This window comes from Catharus ustulatus, chromosome 7, assembly GCF_009819885.2.
Source record: "Catharus ustulatus isolate bCatUst1 chromosome 7, bCatUst1.pri.v2, whole genome shotgun sequence".
NCBI classification, from domain to species: domain Eukaryota; kingdom Metazoa; phylum Chordata; class Aves; order Passeriformes; family Turdidae; genus Catharus; species Catharus ustulatus.
This window is the reverse complement of record NC_046227.1, coordinates 32,092,407-32,117,153: the sequence shown is the minus strand read 5'-3', so window position 1 is coordinate 32,117,153 and position 24,747 is coordinate 32,092,407. Positions and strand designations below refer to the sequence as shown.

At 42.1% G+C, this 24,747-nt stretch overlaps 1 protein-coding gene across 1 annotated transcript in view; it reads right to left on the bottom strand.

Annotated features, from left to right (window-relative positions):
- Positions 1-20,068, bottom strand: part of GPR39 (G protein-coupled receptor 39) — a 74,095-nt gene extending 54,027 nt beyond the window's left edge. Inside the window, exon 1 of the mRNA XM_033065008.2 lies at positions 19,204-20,068. Within this exon, the coding sequence (XP_032920899.1) occupies positions 19,204-20,068 (865 nt within the window). The remainder of the gene's footprint in view (positions 1-19,203) is intronic.
- Between the last annotated feature and the right edge of the window lie 4,679 nt (positions 20,069-24,747).

Genomic DNA, 24,747 nt, shown 5'->3' with positions numbered 1-24,747 from the left:
CTTCCTTTTCTCAAGTGATGAACTATTTTGTGACGAATGTTTGTGACCAAAATAATTAAACAACACAATTTTTGTTATAAATAGGTCTTGTTTGATGAGGAAAAAAAAAAACCCTGAACCTCTGTTCATAAACTAATGAGTGACCTCCCTCCCCATACCCTTCCTTCCTGCTCCCTCCCTATAACTGCCTCACTCAGATAATAACAGGGAATGAAGAAACACAGGAGGGAGAACAGGATGAGAACTAAAACACTGAAAAATGGAAGAAATTACTTCTTTCATCAGGAGATTTTCTTCTGAAAACACACAGAGATTTTTTTTCTTTTTTGGGTTTTAAGGACAGCCCTTGAGCTCAAGCCTAGAGCTTAAATGGGAATCAAGGAGAGTTGGTTTTAAATCAATCTCTTAAAATCCATTCCACAATAAGCTGCTCACATGGTCTGTACAAGTCACACATAAATGGGAAGAAGCAAAATCTAGCACTGGTGGTCACAGGAAGAAGTTTGTTGGACCCTGCATACGTTATTAAAAACACAGGATGAAGAAGGTAACCGGACCTGCAAATTACAATTGGTTTAAATGTGGTGTTTCTAAATTTGCTCCAAACTGAAAAACCCCTGTTAATTTAAAACATTCTTCTTAAAACTGAGCAACCAAACTCAGTCTTACATGGTAAAGATATATAGCTTGGTATCATTAAGAATATTTTCTGTAAGAAATAGAGCAATATGACAGTGAACGTATCATTGACAAATTTACCTATAGATCTGTATTATGACAAGCATAAAAATCTATCTGCACTACAATACAGCTCTTCATAATAGGTTTTGATAGCTGAATATATGGAAGCTGTCACAAATACAAATGGAGGGAAACCTGCTTTCCAGCTATTCTGCAACACAAATCTTTTTGTGTGTCACTGAAATAATTTCTGCTGCATTTTTTTAAAAAAAGAAAAAGATACTGGGAATGTACTTCTTTTTCCAGCTACATCATTTGAAGTTCTCATCCAATTTTTTCTATAGCAAAACTACAGAGAACCTGAGGGCAGAGTCTCTGAGTGTAAGGGCTACGAATTTAGCAAAGTTGTTGCTAGTAAACATGTTTATTTCTCAGGGTGTAAAGAGAAAACTTGTTAAATATAATCATAATGATGATGCCATTGGGACAGAGCAACTTAAGGTAGGGATGAGGGGAATTAAATTAAATCCTATTTACTTTTGATTTGGGGGAGGAAGGAGAAAAAGAGTTTGCTACTACTGAGAAGTGAGAAAATTGCTGTTTGCTCCATAACTATGAAGGACTAAAAGGAGCAATCATTTTAGAGCTCTAATTGCAAACAAGTTAAATAATAAATAAGCCTGGCCGTATTGTAAGCCAAATATATATGCATTCACTTTGGTGTGTGGTGCTGAGGCATGGAAAAAGTGTTTTAAAAAGAAAAATCTTCACTGGCTCTCCAAAAGAAACAGAGGCAGCTGGACAGCAGGATAAAATTCTGAAGTTGTAAAAGCTTTAGTTGAACTCAGAATCCTGACTTATGAAAGGAATAAAATCTTTACTATGCTGTGGATGGGCAATTTCCCATAAAGAAAATCTCCTGTCCAGTGCTTTCTGTTAATAATACTTTCTGTGTTTCAGATTATCTTCATCTGTAACCCTTTAGAAATAATACATTTTGATGAAGCTGGCACCTCTTTCTCTAACCAGAGATTAGAATTAAAATTAGAATTAAAAATTCCTCTTAGGCTGGGCTCCAAAACCAGAGTGCTGGCAATATCAGCCCTTCCTCAATCACACTGTGCACACATCTCTGGTCAACAGACTTGGGGCTGTGCTCAGCTGTCCTGCCTGCTGGAGGAAGAGCACGAGAGCCATAAAAAAATCCCATTATGGCTGGGATGTAAGAGAGCCATAGATTTTGTGCACATGATACATTCCTGCCTTACAGCATTTTATAAGCTACAAAGAGGATGTTGTCTTTGAAGCATAAAGTGGTGGACACTTGGCAGTCACTTTTGGTCTTAGGAGCATCCACGGGGAAAACAACCTCTGTCACATTGAGCTGGTTGTCAATTGGCTGATGAGAAGCTCCAAATTACCCAGAAATGGGCACTTGCAGCCCAAACTACATCCCAGGCTGCATCAAAAGAAACATGGCCAGCAGGGCAAGGGAGGTGATCCTGCCCCTCTACTCCACTCTCATGAGACCCCACCTGGAGCTCTGGGCCCCAGCATCAGAAGGATGTGGAGTTCTTGGAGTGACTCCAGAGAAACACAAAAAAAATCAAAGGATTTTGGTTCTCTTTGTAACCTGGTCCAGTGCTGTGTGTCCCTTCCCATAGCAGGCAGTTGAAAAGAGATTGTCTTTAAGGTCCATTACAACCCAAAATGTTCCACAATTCTATGAAATCACAGCCTATATAATCACATTTTCCACAAATAAACTATGAAATTAAAGGCAGGGAAGACTTCAAAGAAATGTTCTGTATTATCTGCAGGTACATACCCCCCCACTGCTGTTCAGCCAGCTGGGGAAGGAGAGATTGCAGGTAGGGCAAAAAGGAAGACCAGTCTCCAAAAATTGTTTAATTACTAATTTTTGGACTCAAATCAAGTACCATGAGTAAACTGCATGAGTAAAATGCACTGCATTCCATTTAGAGATGTCACATCTGTTCACTGCTGATTGACCTAGAGCTGGCATGTTGGTGGGAGACAGAGAAAGGAGGGGAAAGGAGAGAGAGGTTTCAGCTTAATTTCTTCAGATATGGATATCATGGGCTCAGAAAACCTGCACTGTTAGCATCAGATGATGGTCATTGTGGAAATTTAAAATGCCTGGTTGTGCAGCAAGCATTAGAGTGACACAGTACTCACAGAAGTGATGTTCCTGTGGAGTGATGTGTGCCTGAATTAAACTGCACGGTTTCTTTGCTCTCTGAATTCCATCACATTCCAAGCAAGGGAATTCCCTTACACGTGCAACTGCATATCAGAAACTATCCAGCTCAGGATATTCTATGAATCTGTGATTCCATAAGGCCTCCACTGCACGTGCCACAGCATGCTCACCCTCCTCAGTGCATCAAGTTTAATGCACCAGTGTGTCTGAATGTGCAGCTCTGTGAACAAACAGAGCTGCAGGTTGTCCCTGTGTTACTCCAAGACTCAATCAGACAAAACAGACTCACCCAGGAGAGCTGCAGTCAGTCCATTTGGAAATACAGCTGCCCATCAATGACAAACCAGGGACTCTCTAAAGCAAATAGTTGGACTATTGCTCAGGCTCGAGATGGAAAAAAAAAAGCTTCCCAACAGCTCCAAGCTCCAATGAAAGAGAGGAAGTGCTTAAAGAGGAAAAGTCCCATATCTAAAAGAGATAAAAAGGAATGCTCTTCAAATGCAGATCAGGGAGAGATGAGGTTTTGTAACACTGCCAAGGGAAAAATACAAACGGGCTGCACTTCAGAGCCTCAGTGCAAGTTATCTTAAGGAGTTTTCTTCAGAGAAGCAAAGCCTTTGTCTAGTCTAATCTGCAAGTACACAGAAGTTATTTTTCCTCTGAGCAGCTACAAGCTGGTGCAAATAATCCTCTTCATCTTCCAACACCAGCATCAGAGGTGGCTGACAATGAATGTCTTCTAGCAACATTTTTTGCTACTCAACTCCATCTGCCTTTGACAGCTTACAGCAGCTCATATTCATCCAGTAACCCATGACCAACATCTTAAAAAATGCAACATATGTTGGAGCTCCTGGTAATCATGCTCTCTTCAAAGATAAATAATTGTTTTTACAATGAAGATTCTTGCATGTGCATTTTCAGGAAATGCAAAATCGAGTTAACTAAAACTTGCTATGCAGTTGTCATGGTGGAACCTCTGGTTCTCAGAAGCAGTGGGGCCACTTTTCTACTGTAAATAAACATTTCTTATCTGGTTTCAAAGTATTTGGTATATGCACTTAAAATGTAACTGCTCTGTTAATAAACATTAGAGGAGATCAACTCTTCTCAGAAGCTGGTGGTTCTAAATGAGTAGCAAGCAGGTGCTTTGATTTTTTTTAATATCTTACTATGGCATAATAGGTTGCTTGCAGATTTAAATTTTATTCATGAATTGTCTGCACATCTGCAAAATGTAGAAGATTTATTTTAGTTTGTCTTTTTACAACTGGTCTGAGGATGAAATGCAACTTTGCCATAAAGTTCACCAGCTGCAGGATTTTTCTTCTGTCCCATAATACTCCTTAGATGAGGTTCAAGTGCTTTAGCAAGGAAGCTTCAGAGCAGATTATTTTTTATTTTTCCCCAGCTTTTAAGTGCTGCATGTTCCTCCCTGGGCACCTACACAGAACTTGCAAATACTAATGAGAGCTGTGTGTGTTCCTGGCAGACCTAACACTGAAACTCTGCTCTGCTAGGTTTCATTTGTTTTGGCTAGAGGTGTCTATGATTTAGTCATTAATCCCAAAATAGAATTTTCCTACTGAAGTGATTTTTAATCTAAAACAGTGCTACTACATCTAAAATAATAATTTTGTGTTTAAGAATCTCATCCTTTCTGTTCCTCCACACACAATTTTACACACCTTTAGGGACTACCAAGCATGAGGAATTAAAGTGCTCCCAGCCTAAAGAAGACTCCAATTATACCTTCAATTATGTAAACCTAGTGAATAACTTTTAACCAGGTTAAATGTATTTCTGTCCAATAGCCAACTTAATAAAGTTTTAAGAAGGGACAACAAGGAACAAACCTGAAAAATCTCCCCACCCTCACAGCTCCTAACAGCTCTGCCTGCAGCCAGAGTCAGTTCACTTTTCTGCCTGCTTTTCCACACCCTCAGGATGGGTGGTTGGAGAGAAAAGCAGATGCAATTTTTGCAAGGATGGACCTGGAGAGAGCAACTTAACCTGCTTGGCATTACTAACAACACAGCCTCTACAGGCAAGTGGAGAATAAATTCTCATTAGCCCAGCATAACAGGTAGGGCTAACCCATACAAGCCACTTTTTGATGATCTGCTGGAAAATAACTGTCAGCCAAAGCACCCTGATCCACCTGGTGTCACAGTAAAGCAAAGTGGCTTCACACACGTTAAATTTTATATGAAAAACTGTTTTGTTTGGCTCCAGCTATCAATTTCTAATTTAATTACGCTGAATATTGAATTCTACTTGTGTAAACACAAATTGTCAATACATTATTCCGTGCCTAAGGATTTTAGATCCTTTCCTGTAAGATGATGCATCACAGTTTATTGAATATCTATAGCATTGACTAATTTTTCTTCTTTGCCTGTGTACCAGAATTACTTATTGTAAAATACTAATTTTAAATCTCAGATGATGACAAAGATATGTCCCCAATGTTATTTCAAGGATACACTTTAAAAGCCCCCAAACTTTTAGTAATAAATAAGTTGCATGTTCATAGGATAGAAAGCAGAATAATTACTCAACTGCTTTAAATAAATTGTGGTACCCTAATGCTAATCAGCTTTAGTAACCTCAAAAAAAAAGGAAGTGAATGTACATTCATTTATATTCATTAACTAGGCAGGTTTTCTATTTTAGGAAAGCAGAGGGGTTATCATGAGACTTTTGTTTCTATTTCTCCCATAGAACATCAGTCCTTGGATCAAAAGCATGATGTTTCACTTTAAACAGATTTTTTCATGCCTCAGAATTTACTCCTCAAAACCACATTGAGAAAAAATGATCAGAACCATCGATACATTAAAATATTAGGAAAATTAAATAAAGAAGGTTTGAACCCCAGGGACACTTGGCTTTCTCAGTGCTGTTTCAAGAGATAAAGAATTTGAAAATTGTGATCTAAAGATGGCAATTATTCCTGACCTGAAATGACTTGAAAGCAGAGTTCAGAGTAGAGTTCAGTCAGCAAGATTTTTGTCACCCAAATCCTGAAATGCTTTTAGCCCTACAGAATTCAGTGTGATGTTCTCCAGAGAACACTGACAAGTGGGATGTTTGCCTCGCTCTCCAGGCTCTTGGGGCTTTTGCTGGACAGGTCTTTTCCCAAAATGTGACTGATTCTGCTTAAAGACCAAACCAAACAAGCCAAAAACTCACTCTGCTGCTCAGTGAGAGCAATGGGCCCTGAGAAATGGCAAGTGAGTTGGTGACAATGGCTACTCCTCATCACTCAGTATTCCCATGTAAATATGTTTATATCCACACATCTGGGAATGTCTCTTAGACACAGGCCCTTTCAGCCCTCCCTGGTGGCAAAAAAATCACATTTTGTGGCCACATGAACCCAGAGGGAAGCAGAGATGGTGTCTCTCTTTCAGCTGGCTGCTTCCTCTGAGCTGACTCCAGGTACTGAGCCTTGCGTGCCAAGGTCAGGTACCACAACATGCATACACTTAAGGGAGGGTTCTAATCAGTGCCAATCAGAGAGTTAGATATTCCTTCAATACCAGAGGAAAACCCAGATCATCTTGGTTTCTCTTGAGCTGTTCAGTGCAGCTGACCACTGCTTTCTTCTGCAGGGCAGGCTGGTGGGCAGGAGAGGCAAGGAGCTCACCATAAATTCACTTTCAGAGTGAGGGAAAAACCCTTCCCAATGACTGCTTTGTGTTCTAAGGCAAAGAGAATGAGAAAATGAAGCATCACAAGGCATCAGAGAAAAACACATATTTTCCTCTTGTCTTTGTGGTTCTGAGTTTGGGGGTGAAGGGGTGCTCTGTTTTGGTTCCATTTGGTTTGGTTTTCGGGTTTTTTTGGTTATTTTTAAGGCAGCTCCTCATTAGAATGTAGCAGAGCATCCTGCTTTTGATGAAGCACAGTGTCCAAGGGGTCAGGCTATCACTTTCAGGTAATATAAGGCAATTCAAGTGAAAAGTGACATATCTGAAAGACAGAAAAGAAAATGCAGAGCTTTGTTACCAAGCAGGTGAACCAGAAAATAGCATACAAAGATATACAGGCAATTCAGTAGTAAGGAGAGAAGGAGATTCACCTAAGCACTGCCATGGACAGGAGACCCAGCCAGGGCTCAGACTACATAATGAGAAGGACTATTTCCTCAGACTACTTGGACCAACATCAAATACCTTTACTTTTCCCTGATGCCTATTAAATTGAATTATTGCAGTGGAGCTGTCTCCTACCCCAAGAGCCCCCTGGCACAAGCAGAGCTCTCCTGTGTGATTTCCATTCCCAACCAGAACCACCAGTGTTCCATGGAAGGCTTGAGGAGCCCACTGCAGCTCCTGGCACTGTCCATGCAGCGTGGGCAAGCTGCCCTCCCCTGACATCTTCACAAATTCAGCAGCAATTCTTCACCTTGATTGTTAAAGACTAAAACCAAAACAACTGTAATCAATTATAGCCTTCAAGGCCCAGGAGGAAATTTAAAGGCGAGTTCTCAAGGTCAGGGATCCAGGGGAAATAGATCCTTGCTGCCAAGAGGCAGAACTTCCCTGAGCTGATGGCTACATCTGCAGGACAGCTGCACCATGTGCATTTTCAGCATGTTGGAGCAGCAAACAGGAGCACATGGAGCTGGTTGGCAGCACACAGAAGGGTTAACCTTACATTCCATGACAGAACTTAACCCAAATAAGGTCTATGATAGCGAGTCTGAAGGGAAAAGAAATCAATTCTTGTTCCCGTGGGTAGGATTTCACCACTTGATTAGAGAAAGAAATGAATCTTTAAAGCACACTTACAGGAAAGGTATTTTCCATTTGCATGAAAGATGGGGATGGCTGCATCCCAAGTTAATGAAATCAAGTCTTCTGTGCCTGTTTGAGGATTTCATCTATTTGAATTATGCAAATATCAAATATAGCTTCATTGTATAAAACTTCAAAATGAGAATGCTATCCATAGCTATCCATGGGGGCCAAAATTCTATCCCCACTTCCCAAACTTAACATTGTTTCATTGAAGGCCAGAAAGAGGTTATGAGTTTGTCCTACAGCATTGTGTTCCAGCTGTGACAGTCAATTTAAAGGACATTCCTGCCTGTCAGCAAATAAACATTAAGTCATTTTAAATTTCACCTCCATTTGGTAAGGTTAAAGCAATTCTCTCTTGGAGATAGGGGCTCAGAGGAGGGTTTTGAGCAGCACAGGGAGCTGACAGCCACATGGGCTTGGAGCAGGGCACCAGGGCAGCCTGGCAGAGTGCACCAGGCAGCCAGAGGAGCAGCAGCACAGGGACAGCTTACCCCTGATTCAGAGAACAAAACATGCAGGAAATGGTTCCTTCACCTACAGGCAGAGATCTGGATGTGCACCAAGGGGGACTTGTGTGGTGCCAGGCCACCTTTCTCAAAGTTTCCAAAGGTATTTGGAAGGTACCTGAAAATGTTCAGCTTGCTTAGGCTTGCTGGACCTTGCAAGTTCAGCAGTGTCCCAAAGGGAAGCACAGAGTCACACAGGCCATACCAGGGAGCACCAAATGTGACTTTTTCATTCCAGCCTTCTCCTTCCCAACCAGCAGAATCCTTGGCTTTATGGCCAGAGACGCCTCCACTCCCAGCACAGGCAGCCACGCCACAGACTTGCAAAAATGATCACATTCTGTACCCCAGAAGCTGAAAGAGTTCAGTCCCACTCTCCACTTGGAAAACTGCCCCTGAACACATCCTTCTTGTGATTAGAAATATTCTCATTTCTGTCTGTACTCATTCATGGCCCCCACAGACCTATTAGTTCTTGTGCCAACGCTCTCATTTAGATCAATGCAGGGAACATGGCACTATTTTGTAATATCAGAGTGTTTTGCACTGTAGGACAATGCTTCCTAAATTGTCAATATGTTCTTAGTAATAGAAAAGAATGCATTCAAATGTTGGCTTGGACCAGGAGTCAAATAGAAAGGGGACGTTTGAATTCCAAGTTGCTATCAAAAAGCTTTTTAGAATTCAGTAGACATGCACATGAGCAGGAGGTAGGAAAAGGGAAGGGAATCAAGCCAATGGAAAGCTTCAGTCTCCAGACATTAACTTTTAACAATGAGTTCCCAAGGCTGCCTCCAAGTACACCAGGTAGGGAAAATTTTCTAAGAAAGGGCACAAGGGAAGAACTGAAGGCGAGAAGAGGGATACAGTCACAAACTTCCACAGCCACAGACACTGCTCCAGCTGAGAGGTGATAGCCCTTTGTGCCTACCAGACCAGCAGGCAGCACTTTCAGAAGAAATTTTGCTTTTTTCTTTTTGCTCTTCTATTGCTGTTTTTTTATGGTGGGTTCGGTTTTCAGTTGGGTGGTGGGGTTTTTTTGTTTGTTTTGTTTTATTTTTTTCTTTGTTGTTGCTGTTTTGTTTTGTTTTTTAATTGCAAATCTATAGTCAGCATGGATTTAAAGCTCTTTAAATTTGGACTTAATGAAGGGTACTACAGCTTTCAGACTCACACCCCTGAGCTGAAGAGGAAGGTGTGCAGGCTGGAGGGAACATTCTTGCTCTGCAGCTGTAGGCAATTGCAAACTGCTCGACACAACCTGATTTAAACAGGCTGGGCTCCTTGGGCAGTGTCTGAACATGCACTGCAGGAGTGCCAGGCTTAGCTCACTGCACAGTGAGAGCAGACTGGTTGTGCCCAGAGCTTCTCTGCATTTGGCTGTTTCTGAATCCCTTTTGCAAGGTTTTCAAACCAGGGTACAAACCAGATCTTCCTCTTTCCTTGGCACTCACTGTGCTAACAGATAACTCAAAGCCACCTGTACTCTTCTGTTTGCTATATTAAACAATGCAACCACTTCTCAGCTTCTGTTACAGATCCCCATTCTCCACCACCTTAGCAGCTTTTTTCCTCCAGCCTCAGTATGGGTAGTTACACACTGCATTTCTTCAAAAGTTCAAGTTTAAGTACAAGTACATTCTAAACCATTAAACTTCAGTATATGTTACTCCTTTAGAAAGTCTGTGTATGTCTGAAAATGCCAATACATGCTTTTACACCCTTTGGCATCTTACCTAGCACTAAGGCTTGGGTATTTTGGCTTTCAAGACAAAGCAATCTCTTAAATACCATCTTTTAAACACCTGTGACACAACCCATTTCACCCATTTTAGACAAGCATTTCTTTCAAGCAATCAGAAAGGTCTGTTGAGTAAACCTGTGACAGAAAGCCAGAAGGCTTTTAGCAATTTCACTGTCTGAAGGACAAGGGCAAGTACCAGCCTGCTTGCTTTTGACTTCTGTTTGACCTTCACCACACAATGCTGGCTCTTATCTAATGGTTAAAACCTGACCTGTTAAAAGTTGTGTTCACAAGAAAGTCTGTTTGACTGTTTGACATACTGCAATCTTTAGCTACCTTAAAAGTTTTATTCTGATTTTTGGTTCAGTCTTAGCAGAGAACTCTTTTCTGTAGATATGTTAAGCATTATTAAGAGATTCAGCTGGTGAGAACCTTGTTTCTCAGTGTCTTTATGGAATGTCAGCTTTATTTTCAAACTCAGGGACCTCAAAAGTTGTCTTTATTGGAGAGAGAGACAATTGGAGAGAGGCACAGGAATTATAACATAAGCAAGTACTAGAGTTTTTCAAACAAGACATTTTGGTGTACACACAACAGAGGTAAGGAACACATCCAGAAATGAAAACCCTTTTTTTTAATTGAAAAGGTTTTAGAGTCAGATGAATGTAGGGAAAAAGAACCAAAATTGGAGGGAGAGCATTTCAACCCTTTTTTTAATCTTGTCTACTCAAAATTTTTGTTCTGCCATCTTAAAAAGCTCATGCTCCTGGCTGAAGGCAGACAGATGACATGCTTGGTTTTGCATATCTTTATCAAAAGATATATCTTTCATATCAAAAGCAGACATACTGGGACAGACCTAGGACTCATCTGCCCATTAATTTCCTTCTGTGATGATCCCACATGGAGATCTGCTGGAGAAGGAACAAAGGATTTTCCTGTTCTTGTCACACCAAGGTCTTGGCAGCCAGCAGTATCGGGACTTTCTAGAGTGGAGATTATATCTTGCTCTTGACAGCACTTCAAGGTTACATTTAACCTCTTTAGGAGCTCATTTTCCCATCTGACCTCCACAAAAGCAAGTTTCACAATTTAAATTTTGCCTTATGATAAAAGGACTATAATAATTGCAAATGCAGCAAGCTAATAGAAGGTATACATATATACAGAACTCCAGGGATTTGGTTATGAAGGAGCAATCAAGAAAGTCTTCTAATATTTCTTCAAATCAAAATCATCTTCAGCATCACCAGACCAGACACACCACAAAAAGGCTTGAGGTGTCTGCTCATTTAGCTGTGTCAGACAATCACTACACTGAACAAAAAGCAAGCTGGCAATATCATATGGAGGAGCAGATCAAGGTGGATTTGCAGAAATGCTGCATGAGCAGGGACAAAATATTTACACTGCCCTCTGAAAGGGGCTGAGCTCTTTTGCAAGGTTCAGCTAGAGACTGGAGCAGATGCTACCTAATCAAACATGGGAAAAGAAATCCTTTTACACTGAGGAAGGATGGATGGCTAAGAAATGTTATCTTCTCTAATGCACCCCTGTTTTTATACTGATGATTAAAGTTCAGTTTCCTGGTAATTGTTACACATGTGTCCCTGTTTGCAGGTGCTTGTCAAGAACAAAATTGCTGGGTGCTTTTAAGAGGGAATTAATACAACAATGAGAAGTTTACAAACAGCTTAAGAGGAAATATGGAATATTTAGTTCATCAGAGTACCAGACCTCTTTCCTTTTAAGTGACAATTTGTTGGAACCCTGAAGCCTGGGAGTTTTGAACTTTCTGTGTTTTCTGGCACTGACTGTCAAAAGAACACTGCTTTTGACTTGAGGCCATGGAGAAGGCTTCCAAATTCAGGTGATGGAGTTAATCACAGGTGTGTAGTTGGAAAAGAAGTGTGTGATTTCACATGGTGAAGGGTTTGGAATTTGAAGGTTTTAGAACACAGTAATAGGTATGGGGCAAGGTGGATGTTCTTGGGTGTTGCCTTTTTCTTCCTTCTTGTTTCTTCTTCTTAATTTTAGGAAATACTTTTTTAATTGGATAGAAAATGCCACAGTGCAGGCAACAAGTGTTTGGTCATTGGGTCAAAAGTAGAAATAATATAGATGTTAAAAATAATATAGATGTTAGTTTTTAATTATATTTAGGCCTTAAAAGACCTTGCAACTAGCAAGATCCACCATTTTCTCACTTTTAGCTTGTTAGCTAGAAGTGCTGAAGAACTCACTGCACTATAGATAAGAATTAATGAACAACCAAATCCAAACACGAAAAATCCATCTCTTGTACATTCAATCCCAACTCTAACTGAAAACAGAAGAATAAAGATCAGACCCTAATATGTAGTGCCCTGTGTGAGGAAAAAACACCTGCTAGACTCAGAGTGTTGATGAGGCAGGGGCTGGGCTTGTGTCAGAGATGATATTTTGATGAGTGATAGGTGTAGCTGCAAAGTGCAAAATTTACTCCCCAGGAGCCTGAAAGTTTCTACTGGTGCACCGGACTTTTTTTTATTTTTTATAGATACTAGGTCCCTAATTAGTACTCCAGATGGGAGTAACTAATAATTACTTTGATTTTCCATTAAAATTCACAGGCTTGCAAGCATTGTTAAAAGATAATGGCCCCAGCATCAGATAGGAAAACAAAAGATTTAATTACAAGAAATGCGGTATAATTTGAATATGAAACAACAGAGGATTAGAAAATGCATTTAGCCTTCACAGGTGAAGATTCCAATAAATTATCTGTGAACTTCCCACAATGACACCTACCTACTGAAAGTGGGGAGTTGCAAGAGCAATCTACATTTGAGATGGGATCTTGCTCAGAAGAGAGAGCAAGAAAACAGAGAGAAACTGGGAAATTAATGCTTGAGACAATAATCTCAAGAACAGGGACAGCAGACCAAAATTGATGGGACAGAGTTCACTAATGCAGGGAAGCTGTATTTGTCTGAGGACCATCTCCCTCAATCTACTTCATACCTGTAGCAACATCTGTGTTTCTCTACTTTGAGACAAATAAATCTTCCTGCTTTCTTGTCCACTCTGATGAAAAAGATATTTTCCAAGGCTTCTGCTTGTAAGAAAACATGTCTTGGGGAGGGTTTGCCATGAAACAGCGTATTTTTCAGAAGCTGAGGCAACACAGCCTGTCCTCAACTCCAAAGGCAGCAGTTTCTTGGCTCACTTTGCCACAGTGAGGAATATTGCCTGCAGCTCCCTAATTCCTTCTCTTACCTAGGAGTGCCAGAAGAACCAAGGGCCACTAGGTTTATTAACTACAGCTTGTAAGAGAGAAAGAGAGATTAATAATATTAAGTTTAAGGCCAGCATAGGTAATGGTCCTTAATGAGGCTTAAAGACTTTGGGCAGCTGTAAGTACAGGGCAGAAGTGCCTCAGGAATCTTAGGTCTGCACTTACTCTCCAGGCAGCAGAGATTCTGAAGCATAAAAAATCAAAACTTCTAAGTCCCTACAGACCAGATGAAATCCCAGCTTCCTTGTAGGCTGGAAGGCAGAAGCATGGCCACAGCTTTAACAGAGCACCATTAAAGCACTCATTGTCCTCATGGGCTTCTCATGCAAAAACAGCACTCAGGTGTCCCCAGAGACCCTAGCTGCCAAGGCAGCAAATATGGGAATTATGTGAATTACATTAGTGGTGAGTCTGGTCCTCTCACTACCATGTTTGCAGGGTGAGGTTGTTTTCAAAGCTGCAGACTTTTCATGCTGAAGCAATTTTTAAGTACTCTAATGCAAAGTGTAATCACACATTGATTTTTCCATTAAAACTACAAAAATCTTAAGTACCCTGGGGGTGCTGGCCTCAATTAGTCCCTATTCTTCGATTCTATTTCTCTTGGTGCTGTTTTGCCATCCCTCAGTGTAGGAGGAAAGGAAGACTGTCCACTTATGCTGAAAGTACAATCTTCTATTACATGAGTCCAGTTAAAAGCAGGAGTAGATAGATTGCTTTCTGTACAATAGGGAGGAAAATTATACTGGGCTCTCCCTATGTTCCTTTTTAAATTGCTGTGTGGGAAACCTGAACATACAGATGTCTGGATTTTGGAAGTTTGCCTGAATCTATTTTACTGTTTGTTTTTTTTTTTTTTTTTAAACTGACACAAGTTCCCCTGCTCTTCAGAGGAGATTATTTGTACACAATTGCCGTGAGAAGCCATCATCCCTCAATGCAGCCTTTCCATTGTCACCTGTTGAATAGCTGAGCTTCAGTTTTGTGCTACCAGCATTCAGCAGCACTGATTGGTTTTGCTGCTGACACTGGGTTAATGCTTTAGCAGAGAAGAAGAAGACAAATTTTACCTAACACCAGCAGGAAAATAATTTGCTTTTATCACTTTTCCAAGAAGCTGGACCTAAAAGAAAAGACTTACTAGTTCCAGGGGGTGGGTGCCCCATACAACTGAGTGGCCAGGCCCTGGTCTGTTGGTCTGAATGTTTCATGTTCCCTCAGCCCCTGCCACTCATTTCAGGGCACTGAGCCTCCTTCTTGTCTCCTGGATTCAAAGCCCTGCTCAGGGAAACACATGGATGGAATCACCACACAACACACAGAGATTAAAATCACATCCAGCCTGCAGTGTACTCATCTTCAGACATGTCTGCAGCAAAGAGCCTCAAGAAAGGCAGCTCAATGGAATGATTAAAGAAATGAACCAAGAGGAGTCAGTGAAGCTGAGATTAAAGAACATGGGCTGGAGTTGTGTTCTGGAATCTCATAAATTAGTTTATTCCTTTCATTTTTGTTCTGTCCCTAACATTTACCTTTTTCACTAGGGAAAAAACCCAGCCAAATTCCAGCCTATGAGAAGCATCTAATTTTCCTGTAACAGAAATCCAGCTACAGTCAAATTGCCCTGTGCCTGAGTCATATCTAGATGACAACCATGCATTTTTCACAACTACTTGAAGTATTCTGAAATAATTTTTCTCCTGAAATTTGCCAAGTGCCTTACGAAATACATTTCTTTAGTGATCTTTGGAGAGGCTATTCCTACAATACCTTTATTCTGAGCAGAGCATTAAGCTGCCAGCAGCAGCATATGGGAAGCAAATTGTCCTCTGTCTTAAGTTCTAAGAAAGAGATCCTTTGAAGTTCTGAGTCAAGGTTTTATCTAGATTCAGCTTATGGCTTGGTACAGCTGTTCATGGTGTTTACAGAGGCTTTGGTGCTGTTGTAGAATAGCCTGGCATTGTTTTAACAACAGCCACCAAAAACGTGGCATGGCTTTAGTCAGGTCTAACTTCTTCCTGCCTAGCTTTTCCAGACCTTCTCTTCTGACCATTTTCTTTGTTGTTGGTTTTCATTTTGTTTTGATTTTTTGTTTTGTTTTGAGTTTTTGAGGGGTTTTTGTTGTTTGTTTGTTGGTTTGTTTTTTAATGGGGTTCTTTGGGGATTTTTTTGGGGAGGGTTGTGTTGTTGTTTTGTTTTGTTTTGTTGGGCTTTTGGGTTTTTTTTGTTTTTTTACTTAGAGACAGGGACTCTCATCCCATTGCACTCACCAGAGTCTCAGTAGAGCCTCTGGCTACTCCTGCCCTGTAAAACAGACCACACCTGAATCTGTCTGCACCACATCACATCACAGGAAAACACCACTGCCACTGCCTTCAGGTGACACTCAGAGTATTTGACACACTCAAGTATTACACCATATAAAAATATTTAAAAACCATCACAGCACTGCCTTTCTCAGATGGATGCACTGCTGTAGGTTATTACAAATTCCCTTGCCTGCTTATTAAAAGAGCTGCAGGATATCTGCTGTCCAGGCAAAAATTCATCCTACTTCAGATGGTCCCAAAGCAGAAAAGCTGCAGTTCTGTAGAGGTGGGAAAGAGAGAGCAGTGGGAATGTCCTGCCTCACACATGCCAGGGGAGCTGATGGTGCTGGACTGGTCCAGCTGGGCAGGTCCAGCATCAGCTCTGGCTCCTGCAGACTGCTGCAGCCACAGCAGTGCTTTCATGCACATCCACCAACACCTCCATAGCAGTCAGGTTACTCTGATATCTCTCTTTTCTGGATGGAACATCTCAGCAAGGACAGATGTTTCATCATGGACAGGAGACAGAAAAATGCTGCCCAGATGTCAATGGCAAAGCACCCACCATGCCCTGTGGAAACAGAGGGGTGCTGCTCCAAAGGGCCAATTGGAGGTGCATAATACAAAGAAAGAGGATGTAGCAGAACTAATGGACTCTTGTTTCAACATGTGTACTGTGGTAGGCTTGAGGCTGCTTTATGCAAAATGATCAAGACTTTTAGCAGAACTCAGCCTTCAGAAGCTTTAGAACTGACCACAGAAGCTTTAGAAGCGACACCTTTTTCAGCTGGGATCATCAAACTCACTTTGCTGTAGAGTGCAAGTTAAGGTGAGTCAGACCCAGTGTGATGACAAACCACACAGCTGTTTTTTGTACAAATGTGCTTCTGGACAATGACCAGGTTAAGAAGGTGCAGCCATGGCCAGTGAGCAGGCACTGCTGGGGGTGCTTTCCCTGCAGCAGCTTGTGTGGAGGCTCATCCCATACTGTTCCCTTTCCCCGTGTTAACCCTTCCTAAAGATTCTTAACTTCATTTCAGCTATGGAAGCGTTATTTTTGTAACATTTATAATTGCTGCACTAGCTGGAGCTCTCTTTTATGGAATCCTTCCTTTACATTGCCTTTCTGTGTTTGCTACACCCCACTTCTAATATTTATATATATGAGATACACATTCTCCAAACTCGCCCTTTCTTGAGAGCTCTCTGCTGCAGTGCAGGGGCCTCAGCTCAGGGGTTGGAGCAGCAAGGGGTCCCCAGGGGCACCTTGTGACCATTTAGGTGACACTGCCTTCATGGGCATGGGAGAAAGACAAAATCAAGACAGCCATAAAGACTAAACTGATCCCTGTCAGGGTGAGTCAAACATATTAAGAGTTTTAAATACTGTTAAAAGATTACATTTAATGAAAGAGCCATCAGCCAAGTGCTTTCAGACACATTACAGCTACCCAGTTTCTGCAGTGGTGTCACCTCATCCTGCAAGCTCCTCCTGCAAGCATCAGTACCACCTGTGGCAAGTAATCTTTCAACATTTACAATTAATTTCCATGAATTTTCTTGAGAGTCACTCAATAACGTGACACTAAAAAAGCATTAGTTCCTCCCCGTGTCATCCTCTACTTAGCTTTCTCTCACACTCAGATTTATGATTTTAATCCCCATTTTATAGAACTTATCACTTTTAACAACCAGAAGAAAATGCTAAATTGTTTTTATTGCTATTAGATATACAAGGACATGATGCTATATACTGTCATTTACATTTCCCATTAAAAGTGAAATATGCTATGAACGTGCAAGTATTGGTTTTAATTTGACCCATCTGCTAAATGAAAAACAAAGAGGACTTCTAAATCACAATATTTAAATTCAGCAATTTGTAAACAATTTATATGTTCATTTCTTCTGGGTTAAAACTGCCCTAAAGCATCACTCTTATGAAATCTCCAAATTAAATTGCTCTGCATTGTTCTCAGAAATGCAAGCCAGAGTTTCTTCCTCCTCAGTTTATTAATTTATTCCCCAAGCCAAATAAATTAGCAAGACTTGTATTAAGAGTCTTGCCACTTATAATAATTTTGGGCAATTCACACAAGTATCTCCTGCCTCCAGAGAGCTGAGAGTACAGTGGCAGTGTCAGATACACTGGGTGGCAAATTCCTTTATCATAAAGGGCAAACCAGTGGCTTTCATTTATTCAGCACTTTTGCAAGCAGCTCTGCATCTGCCTATTCCATGCTACAGTACCAGGAAGAATAATCAAGAAGGGGAGCAAAAGTCATGGCAATTTACCTTCCCCTCTCAACCTAGGCAGGGTTTGGATCTTAGACTTGGCTTTAATGTGGCTGTGGTAATGTGCAAGGGGAGGGAGATCCACACGTATCTAAGGATCCCCTAAGCAGCACTTTGAGAGCAGATATCTCTCTCTGTTTGTGCAGAAGATGCATTCAGCTCCACTGCTGAGCCTCTACCCCAGAAATCTGTACTGTCACTGGAGTGAGGGACAGACAGCCCTTCAATAAACCACAGAGGGGCCTCTCAGCATCTTGTGAGAGGAGATGATTTCTTCAGACCATGGCAGCTTCATGGCCTGACACAGACCATGGCAAAAGCAGGACTAGGTGAGGAAGCAGAGAATCCTCAGGAAAAAATAGTAAAAGAGAGGAAAAGAAGTAATATAAAATCTAATCTACTTAAAGTTGTAGAAATGGAAAGACTCATGGATTTCAAGTCCTTCTCTGCCATATCATTCAGAGCACCAAAAAGCAACACAGAACCTACTCTAGATGCTTCATTTGTTATATCCAGCATCATAATAAGCCACCCCACAAAACAGGAACTCACAGTAATGCAGCCAGGGCATGATTTAGGGTCTCTATAAGACTATCAACAAATGCAGAGACTGCATGGATCACTGCCCAGAAAGATTCCAAGCTGGTGAAATGACAGCTTGATTAGTTTTTGTCTGACAAATGCAGCAAGAGATATCAGAATCAAACATAATTTCAGGGTTACAGGCCTTCATATAAAACTAGAGAAAAAAAATTCAAAGAGGAAAACTGCAATTTGTGAGAGCAAATCAGCTCTCCAGCCCAGCTTCCTTAATGCTGAAATGCAACACAGCCCCAAGTGCTGAGGCTAAGAAGTCTCCAAGGAGCATCCTGAATTAACAGGGAAATGCCTTCAGAGAGAGACAACCCTGAGATCTTGCAAGACAGTCTTCCCTCCCATCAGCAGCCTCACTAAATACACTCGTATTTGTAATTTAGTGGGAGAACATCCAAGTAGAGCTACTTTATATCCAGGCAACTGTTGCCTATTGCTACCCCAAAGGTCAATCTGCAACCACCTGTTACCCATGTAGTTGCTTGCAGGCATGTAATAAAACCCAACAGAAGTAGCAGTCAGTAAATGGATTTTTCCTTCTTTTCCCTCCCACCTGTTCTAATGACAAAAAGAATCAAAAACATGCAGAAACATCAGGCTTCTTAAAATGTATAATCACAACCAAAAGTATTATCCCTCATTTCGTAGCACTTTCAAACCCTTTGGGAGAGCTTGGTGAGATAAAAACAGGTTTCTGGATTTCTTCCCAAGAGGAAAGGAGGAAAGGCAGGGAGGGGAGGCAGAGTAGGACATGGCTCTTACCCAGGAATAAAATGATCTGTCTCCTGGAGCTCTTGCCCTCCGAACTTTCACTTTTCCTCAGGTACCGCTCCTGGTGCTGTGCACCCTTCACTGCCACAGTGCCTTCCTTGTGCATCATCAGGGCTTTCATCATGCTGTGGCACATGAAGGTGACAGAGCCCAGCACCACGATGTACACAGCGAAGGCGCTGAAGACGCTGGCCTGGAACAGAGCCCACCTGGAGGAGAGGTTGGTGCAGATGGTCATGTTGCGCTTCAGCTCAGGGATGAAGTGCCTGGGAGTAGGCCTGACACAGGAAATTGTTCTTTGGTAGCCCTCGACGACCTCCAGGGGATATTCTGTGCCCATGGCAAAGAGCAGGGGCAGAGCCACCAGGACAGAGGTGCCCCAGACGAAGGCGATGAGCAGCTTCACCGTGCGCGGCCCGGACACGGCCTTGAACCTGAAGGGGTGGCAGATGGCCACGTACCTCTCGAAGCTGAGCGTGGCCACGTGCAGCACCGTGGCGTAGCTGCAGGCTTCGAAGAGGAAGCAGTAGAGCTTGCAGGCAATGTTGCCATTGGGGGTGGAAAAGGGCCTCCAGATGGCACTGAAGAACTCCACGGGCATGCCCAGCAGGATGACCAGCAGGTCGGAGCAGGCCAGGCTCACCATGTGGTCGGTGACCTCCTTCTGCAGGTAGCCTTTCCTCTGCAGGATCCTGGTGACTTTGATGGTGATGCTGTTGCCCAAGAGGCCCGCCACAAAGATGCAGACATAGATTAAGGCCAAGGTGATCTTGACCCCCAGAGCCACCTCGAACCTTGAGACGTGGCTGTGGTCAATAAGATTGGAACAGTCTGAAGTGGGTGTCTCTCCTGCCATGAGCAGTCCCAGGGTGAAGGAGGTGCTCTCCTGCCCTCTCCAACTTTTAAGTTCACAGCAAACAGATCCTTCCTCACTTTGCCCCTCTCCCCACGGCACACATGTCCGAGCAGCCTGGTGTAACCAGTGTGTCTCAACCAGCCACACCTGCGGGGTTTGTTGGCTTGTGAGCAGCAGCCTCTGAGTCAGTAAGTTAAACAGGAAAGTGTTTCAGCCTTACCTCTCTTTACAGCAAACCCCTCTTGCTCTTTTTGGATTTTCCTCCTCCTTTCTCCGCGGGGTGAAGCCTCTGTTCTCCAGCCCCTCGTGGTGTGAACTGCTCTGCTTTCCACGCTTGCCTGTTCCCCAGCAAGCAAAGCAGCTTTTGGTCTGGCCCCAGCAGAAGGAAGTCAGAGTCTGTGTGGTTATAGCACTCTGTTAACCATTAACCAAAATCTTGGCTATCCTTAGTCACTGTCAGCACAGCAGGTTTTGAGAGAGGGAATTAAAAAGCAAAGCAAGCCCCTCATATCTGAAATTCACTTCCTGTCACAGGAAGAGATGTTTCTCCTAAAGCTGTGGTTTGGTTGTCAGGCTGAATGTGTGAATGGCACTGAAGAGAAAGTATCTCCTCGTGAGTTTAACATTCTGTGGGCTTCAGACTCACTGCTCTAAGTGCTGTGCCCACATGCTTCACTGCTTCACATTTCCTTTAATGAAGACCTCAGCATCTGCAGTGCTGGGTATGGAGCCTGTGCAGCCACAGACTGATTTACATCAACAGGAGGTTCTGGTTTTCAGCTGCTGCTGATGAACTGGTAGCTTCTTAAAATAGCTGGTTAGACTCTAAAGAGGACATTACAAAATAAGATGAGCTCTAGATTTAGGCATGTGGATTGTTTCCCTTCAAATTTCCATTTTCTCATGTTAGATAACAGAAAAAATGAAGTCAGTAATCCCAGTCATGCCAATGCTTTCAGATAATCTGGAGTAGCAGGAATGCAAATGTTCTTCCCCCTCCTCTGTCTCACCCCAGGGGGAAAGAATTTAATGCGGTCTTTAGTTTTAGTTTCAAACCATAGCACTGAAGGCTCCCAAGGTAACCCCTGGAAACATTTAATTAGAGGGTGTGTATATGGATTAGGAAACCTTTAAATTACAATGCAAAATGGCAGTACAGCTTTTGCAGCTATAACAGAGAGAGGCCCAGCACAGTGATCTGCTCCAGTACCACATCTAAGAACAGTGGGTTCACAAAGTGATTTTTATTAACTAGACAAGCTCATGTGACACTTGCAGCTCATGATAAAAGAGAAACATTAGGAAGTTGTTATTAAGCAGTCTCCTCACATTCAGTGGTTATCACTGTACCTCAGCAGCCCAAATACACAATGAACAAAAGATGCCCCAAACAGGATAATCAGCACCTGTTTCTGTGCATTATTTATGCACTTCTGTTTCAGAAAAATCACCTCAAACCTTGCAGAACTTCAAGCTGTGTAGTCTCAGTCATCTTTCCTTACGTTTGATAATTCACATTTGTTCTGCTCAGACAAGCTTTCTATTATTACCCCATTTCTTTCACTTAATTTTACTTTATAAAAGTGTGAACAAAGATTACATATGCATGACTGAATTGTGGAAATGAAGCTAATTAAAATTTGCTGCTTACCATCAAAAGGGAAAAGGGAGAGAGAGAGAGCAAAAGAGATGGCCCAATAGGATTAGATCTCCCCCTTTTTATCCACACCAATTTTAAAATGCAGAACACAATTTTACGTTTTCAATATTATCTTTTGAACATACACAAAGTATATTAAGTTTCTAATAAAGACCTGGTGCCACAAAGGGGATAGGAAGGAAAGAGACAATTGTGGATAATCACAGATGGAGACCATTAAAAATAAAAAAATCCTCCATGGGTTACTGGACTAGATAAACCAGGAGTGAGTATTCCAGAGTAAAATGCCTATTGTGGGTGATTATATCTTCCTGGAGAAGAATATTTCTCCATAACTAAATGTGCTTAATGCTTCTTTGTGGCATGGAGGTTGAGAGCTCCCAGTCTTTACCCTGGTGGATGTGATACCAGTTTATAAATTTAGGATTTTTGTAGCGGTTCCACCTTAGACATGTCATTAAGTTTTCCCTGTTATTTTGTAGGAGTGAACACCATGAGTTAACTTCTGTGTTGTTGCCTTTCCCATAGCAGGTGAATGTGGCCTGTGCAGCTGCACCTGGGAGAACACTCCAGGGAGCCCCTCCTGACCCGATTTGTTGCAATTGCACACCACAACTTCAGCTGCCAGCACTGAGAAGGAGGAGGCAAGAGCATTAGGACAGAAAGGACTGTGTTTCTTTCTAAAATCAGCAGCCATGGATGCTGCACATTGCCAATCACTTGCCAGCCCCTCGGTGAGAAAGCTGACCCTCCTGGGCATGCAGATCCCATGGGCTCGGGGTGCAGCTGGCTCTGTGTGCCACTCACTCAGCCACTCTGTGCTCACACAAATGTTTGTAGTGATGGAGCTGCTGGTAAGAGATGACAAGTGGTGGGAGCCAGAGAATCACTGAGATGGAGCAGAGATTGTTGTTGCTGTAGTGCAAAAGGTGATTTTTCAGCTTCAGAGATAACAGAGCTGCTGTGATTGCCAGCCGCAGTTTGTTATCCAGCAGAGTGTACAAGGTTTCCCTGGGGGCTGTTTGCTTTTTTTGTCTGGTCCTTGGATACCACCATGGTGAAAAGCCTTTTGGGGCAGAAGAAAGCAGAGCTTTTCCATCCATCCTTCCATCCATCCATCCATCCATCCATCCATCCATCCATCCATCCATCCATCCATCCATCCATCCACCTTGTGCATATTGCAGAGCTCACCCACTGCCTTGCACCCACCAAGCCCAAACTCCTGGTGAGGTTGGACACCCAAAACTGTCAGGTAGCAAAAAATCATAGCTGGAAGGAATGTTGGGAAAACAAAGCCACTGGACAGATGCTGTTGCATTTGGGTGAGTGGGTTGCAGATCAACCTTTTCCAGCGTGCAGGGCCAGGCTGCTCCTGCCTGCCCATGCCCTTCCCTCCTGGGCTCTGCAGGATCAGCCCGTGGTTCTGCTCAATTTCCACACAGCACAGTGCCAGGCTGCTCTGACTGGCACACAGGCACTGCCACACTTGTGTTATCTCTGCAGAGTTATTTCTCGATAGCTGTGTTGTGAATATGCAAATCCACCTTAATTGGCTGCGCTAATCACACTGCTCCGACTGGTTTCTGTTCTCGAACTGTTCAAGCTACTTGACAGGAACAAAGAAAATATCTCAGTTTCTTGCTTCCCTTAGCTTAAAAACTCTAAAACCTAAATGAAAAAGGAGAGCTATCTCAAAGCAAAGAAAATGAGGCTGTGAAAAGGATTAACTTTTTTTTCAGATAAAAACACATTGACTGTTTTTTTCTGGCAGTCTGTACCATTTCCCATCTCAGCGAACCTCTTGTCCCCAGAATAGCTGTGATACCTTCGTCTTGCCAGTATTTGTTTAGAGAAAGTGAATCCTGGGCTTGTTCGATTCTCTTTGAAACACAAAGTAAACAAAATGAGATTGCTGTTCTGCAGAGACAGCTACTCTGATCTGCGCAGACAGAGGGGAAAGTGCTGCAGGGATGAAAGGAAGAAGCAACACAGACAAAAGTGAAATGTCCAAGTGATTTTAAATGTTTTAAGAAATCAATTTATGTAAGACAGCCCATGTTGGCTTTTAAAATTATTTTTCATTAGAAATTTAAATAATTAAAGACTGTTCTCAGATAACTTGCAGCTTCTTTCTGTTTTCTGGAATCTAAGAAGCCTCTTTACCCTTAAGATCCCTTTGCATTCTTCTGGTGAGTTATCCTTGAATTATATTTTTTTCCCTTGGAAGATTATTGTGATAGTTAATAATATAAATAAATACAAGTCGTTTGTGAACTTTATTTCTTATTAATTTCCCTCGGATTTTGGGTATGGATGAAACAGTTTAGCAACCATTGTGCTGTTAACTGCTTGGCTCCTTTTCTTCTGGCAGCATCAGGCTGGGTTATGTGAGCTGGGTGGTGGATCTTCCATGTAACCTGAACATCCATAATGAATTCTAATGGAATTAGATTGCCTCTACAAAGGTGGAAAGCTGCCATCTTTTATTCAGCAATGTGCAGTGTTACCTGCTGTAATGCTCTTGGAGCACTGTACTGTGAGTGTTTGCTTATTTGGAGGATAGAGACAGGATTTCAAGAGTGCTTCCAGGATACACAGTAAAAAAGACCTCTGCTCCAAATCATTCTGTCTAAACAAACAGATGAAAGCACTTCTCTACTTGCAGTGTATTTTACAAATTGGCAAGCAACATGAGAAGAAACAGGGGACAGTGAGAATAAATGGTTTATCCAAGATACAGAAAATCTCTGCAACACCTGAGCCTCCTCAGCAATACACAGGATTCCTCACACAACCTGCAAGAAATGCACTTACACAGGGCTTCACTGGTTGCTCTTCACTGGTTGTGCTTTTACCTGGTGTTAATTCATGATGATTAAAACACGAGTACAGCACCAGAACACATAACACAGTCATATCTGGAACTGTTGAACAATACACCACCTGCTGTCTGATCTCCCTGGTAAATTAAAGATATTAAAGCTGCTCAAAGCCTCCACTCAACTGCAATGCTGTC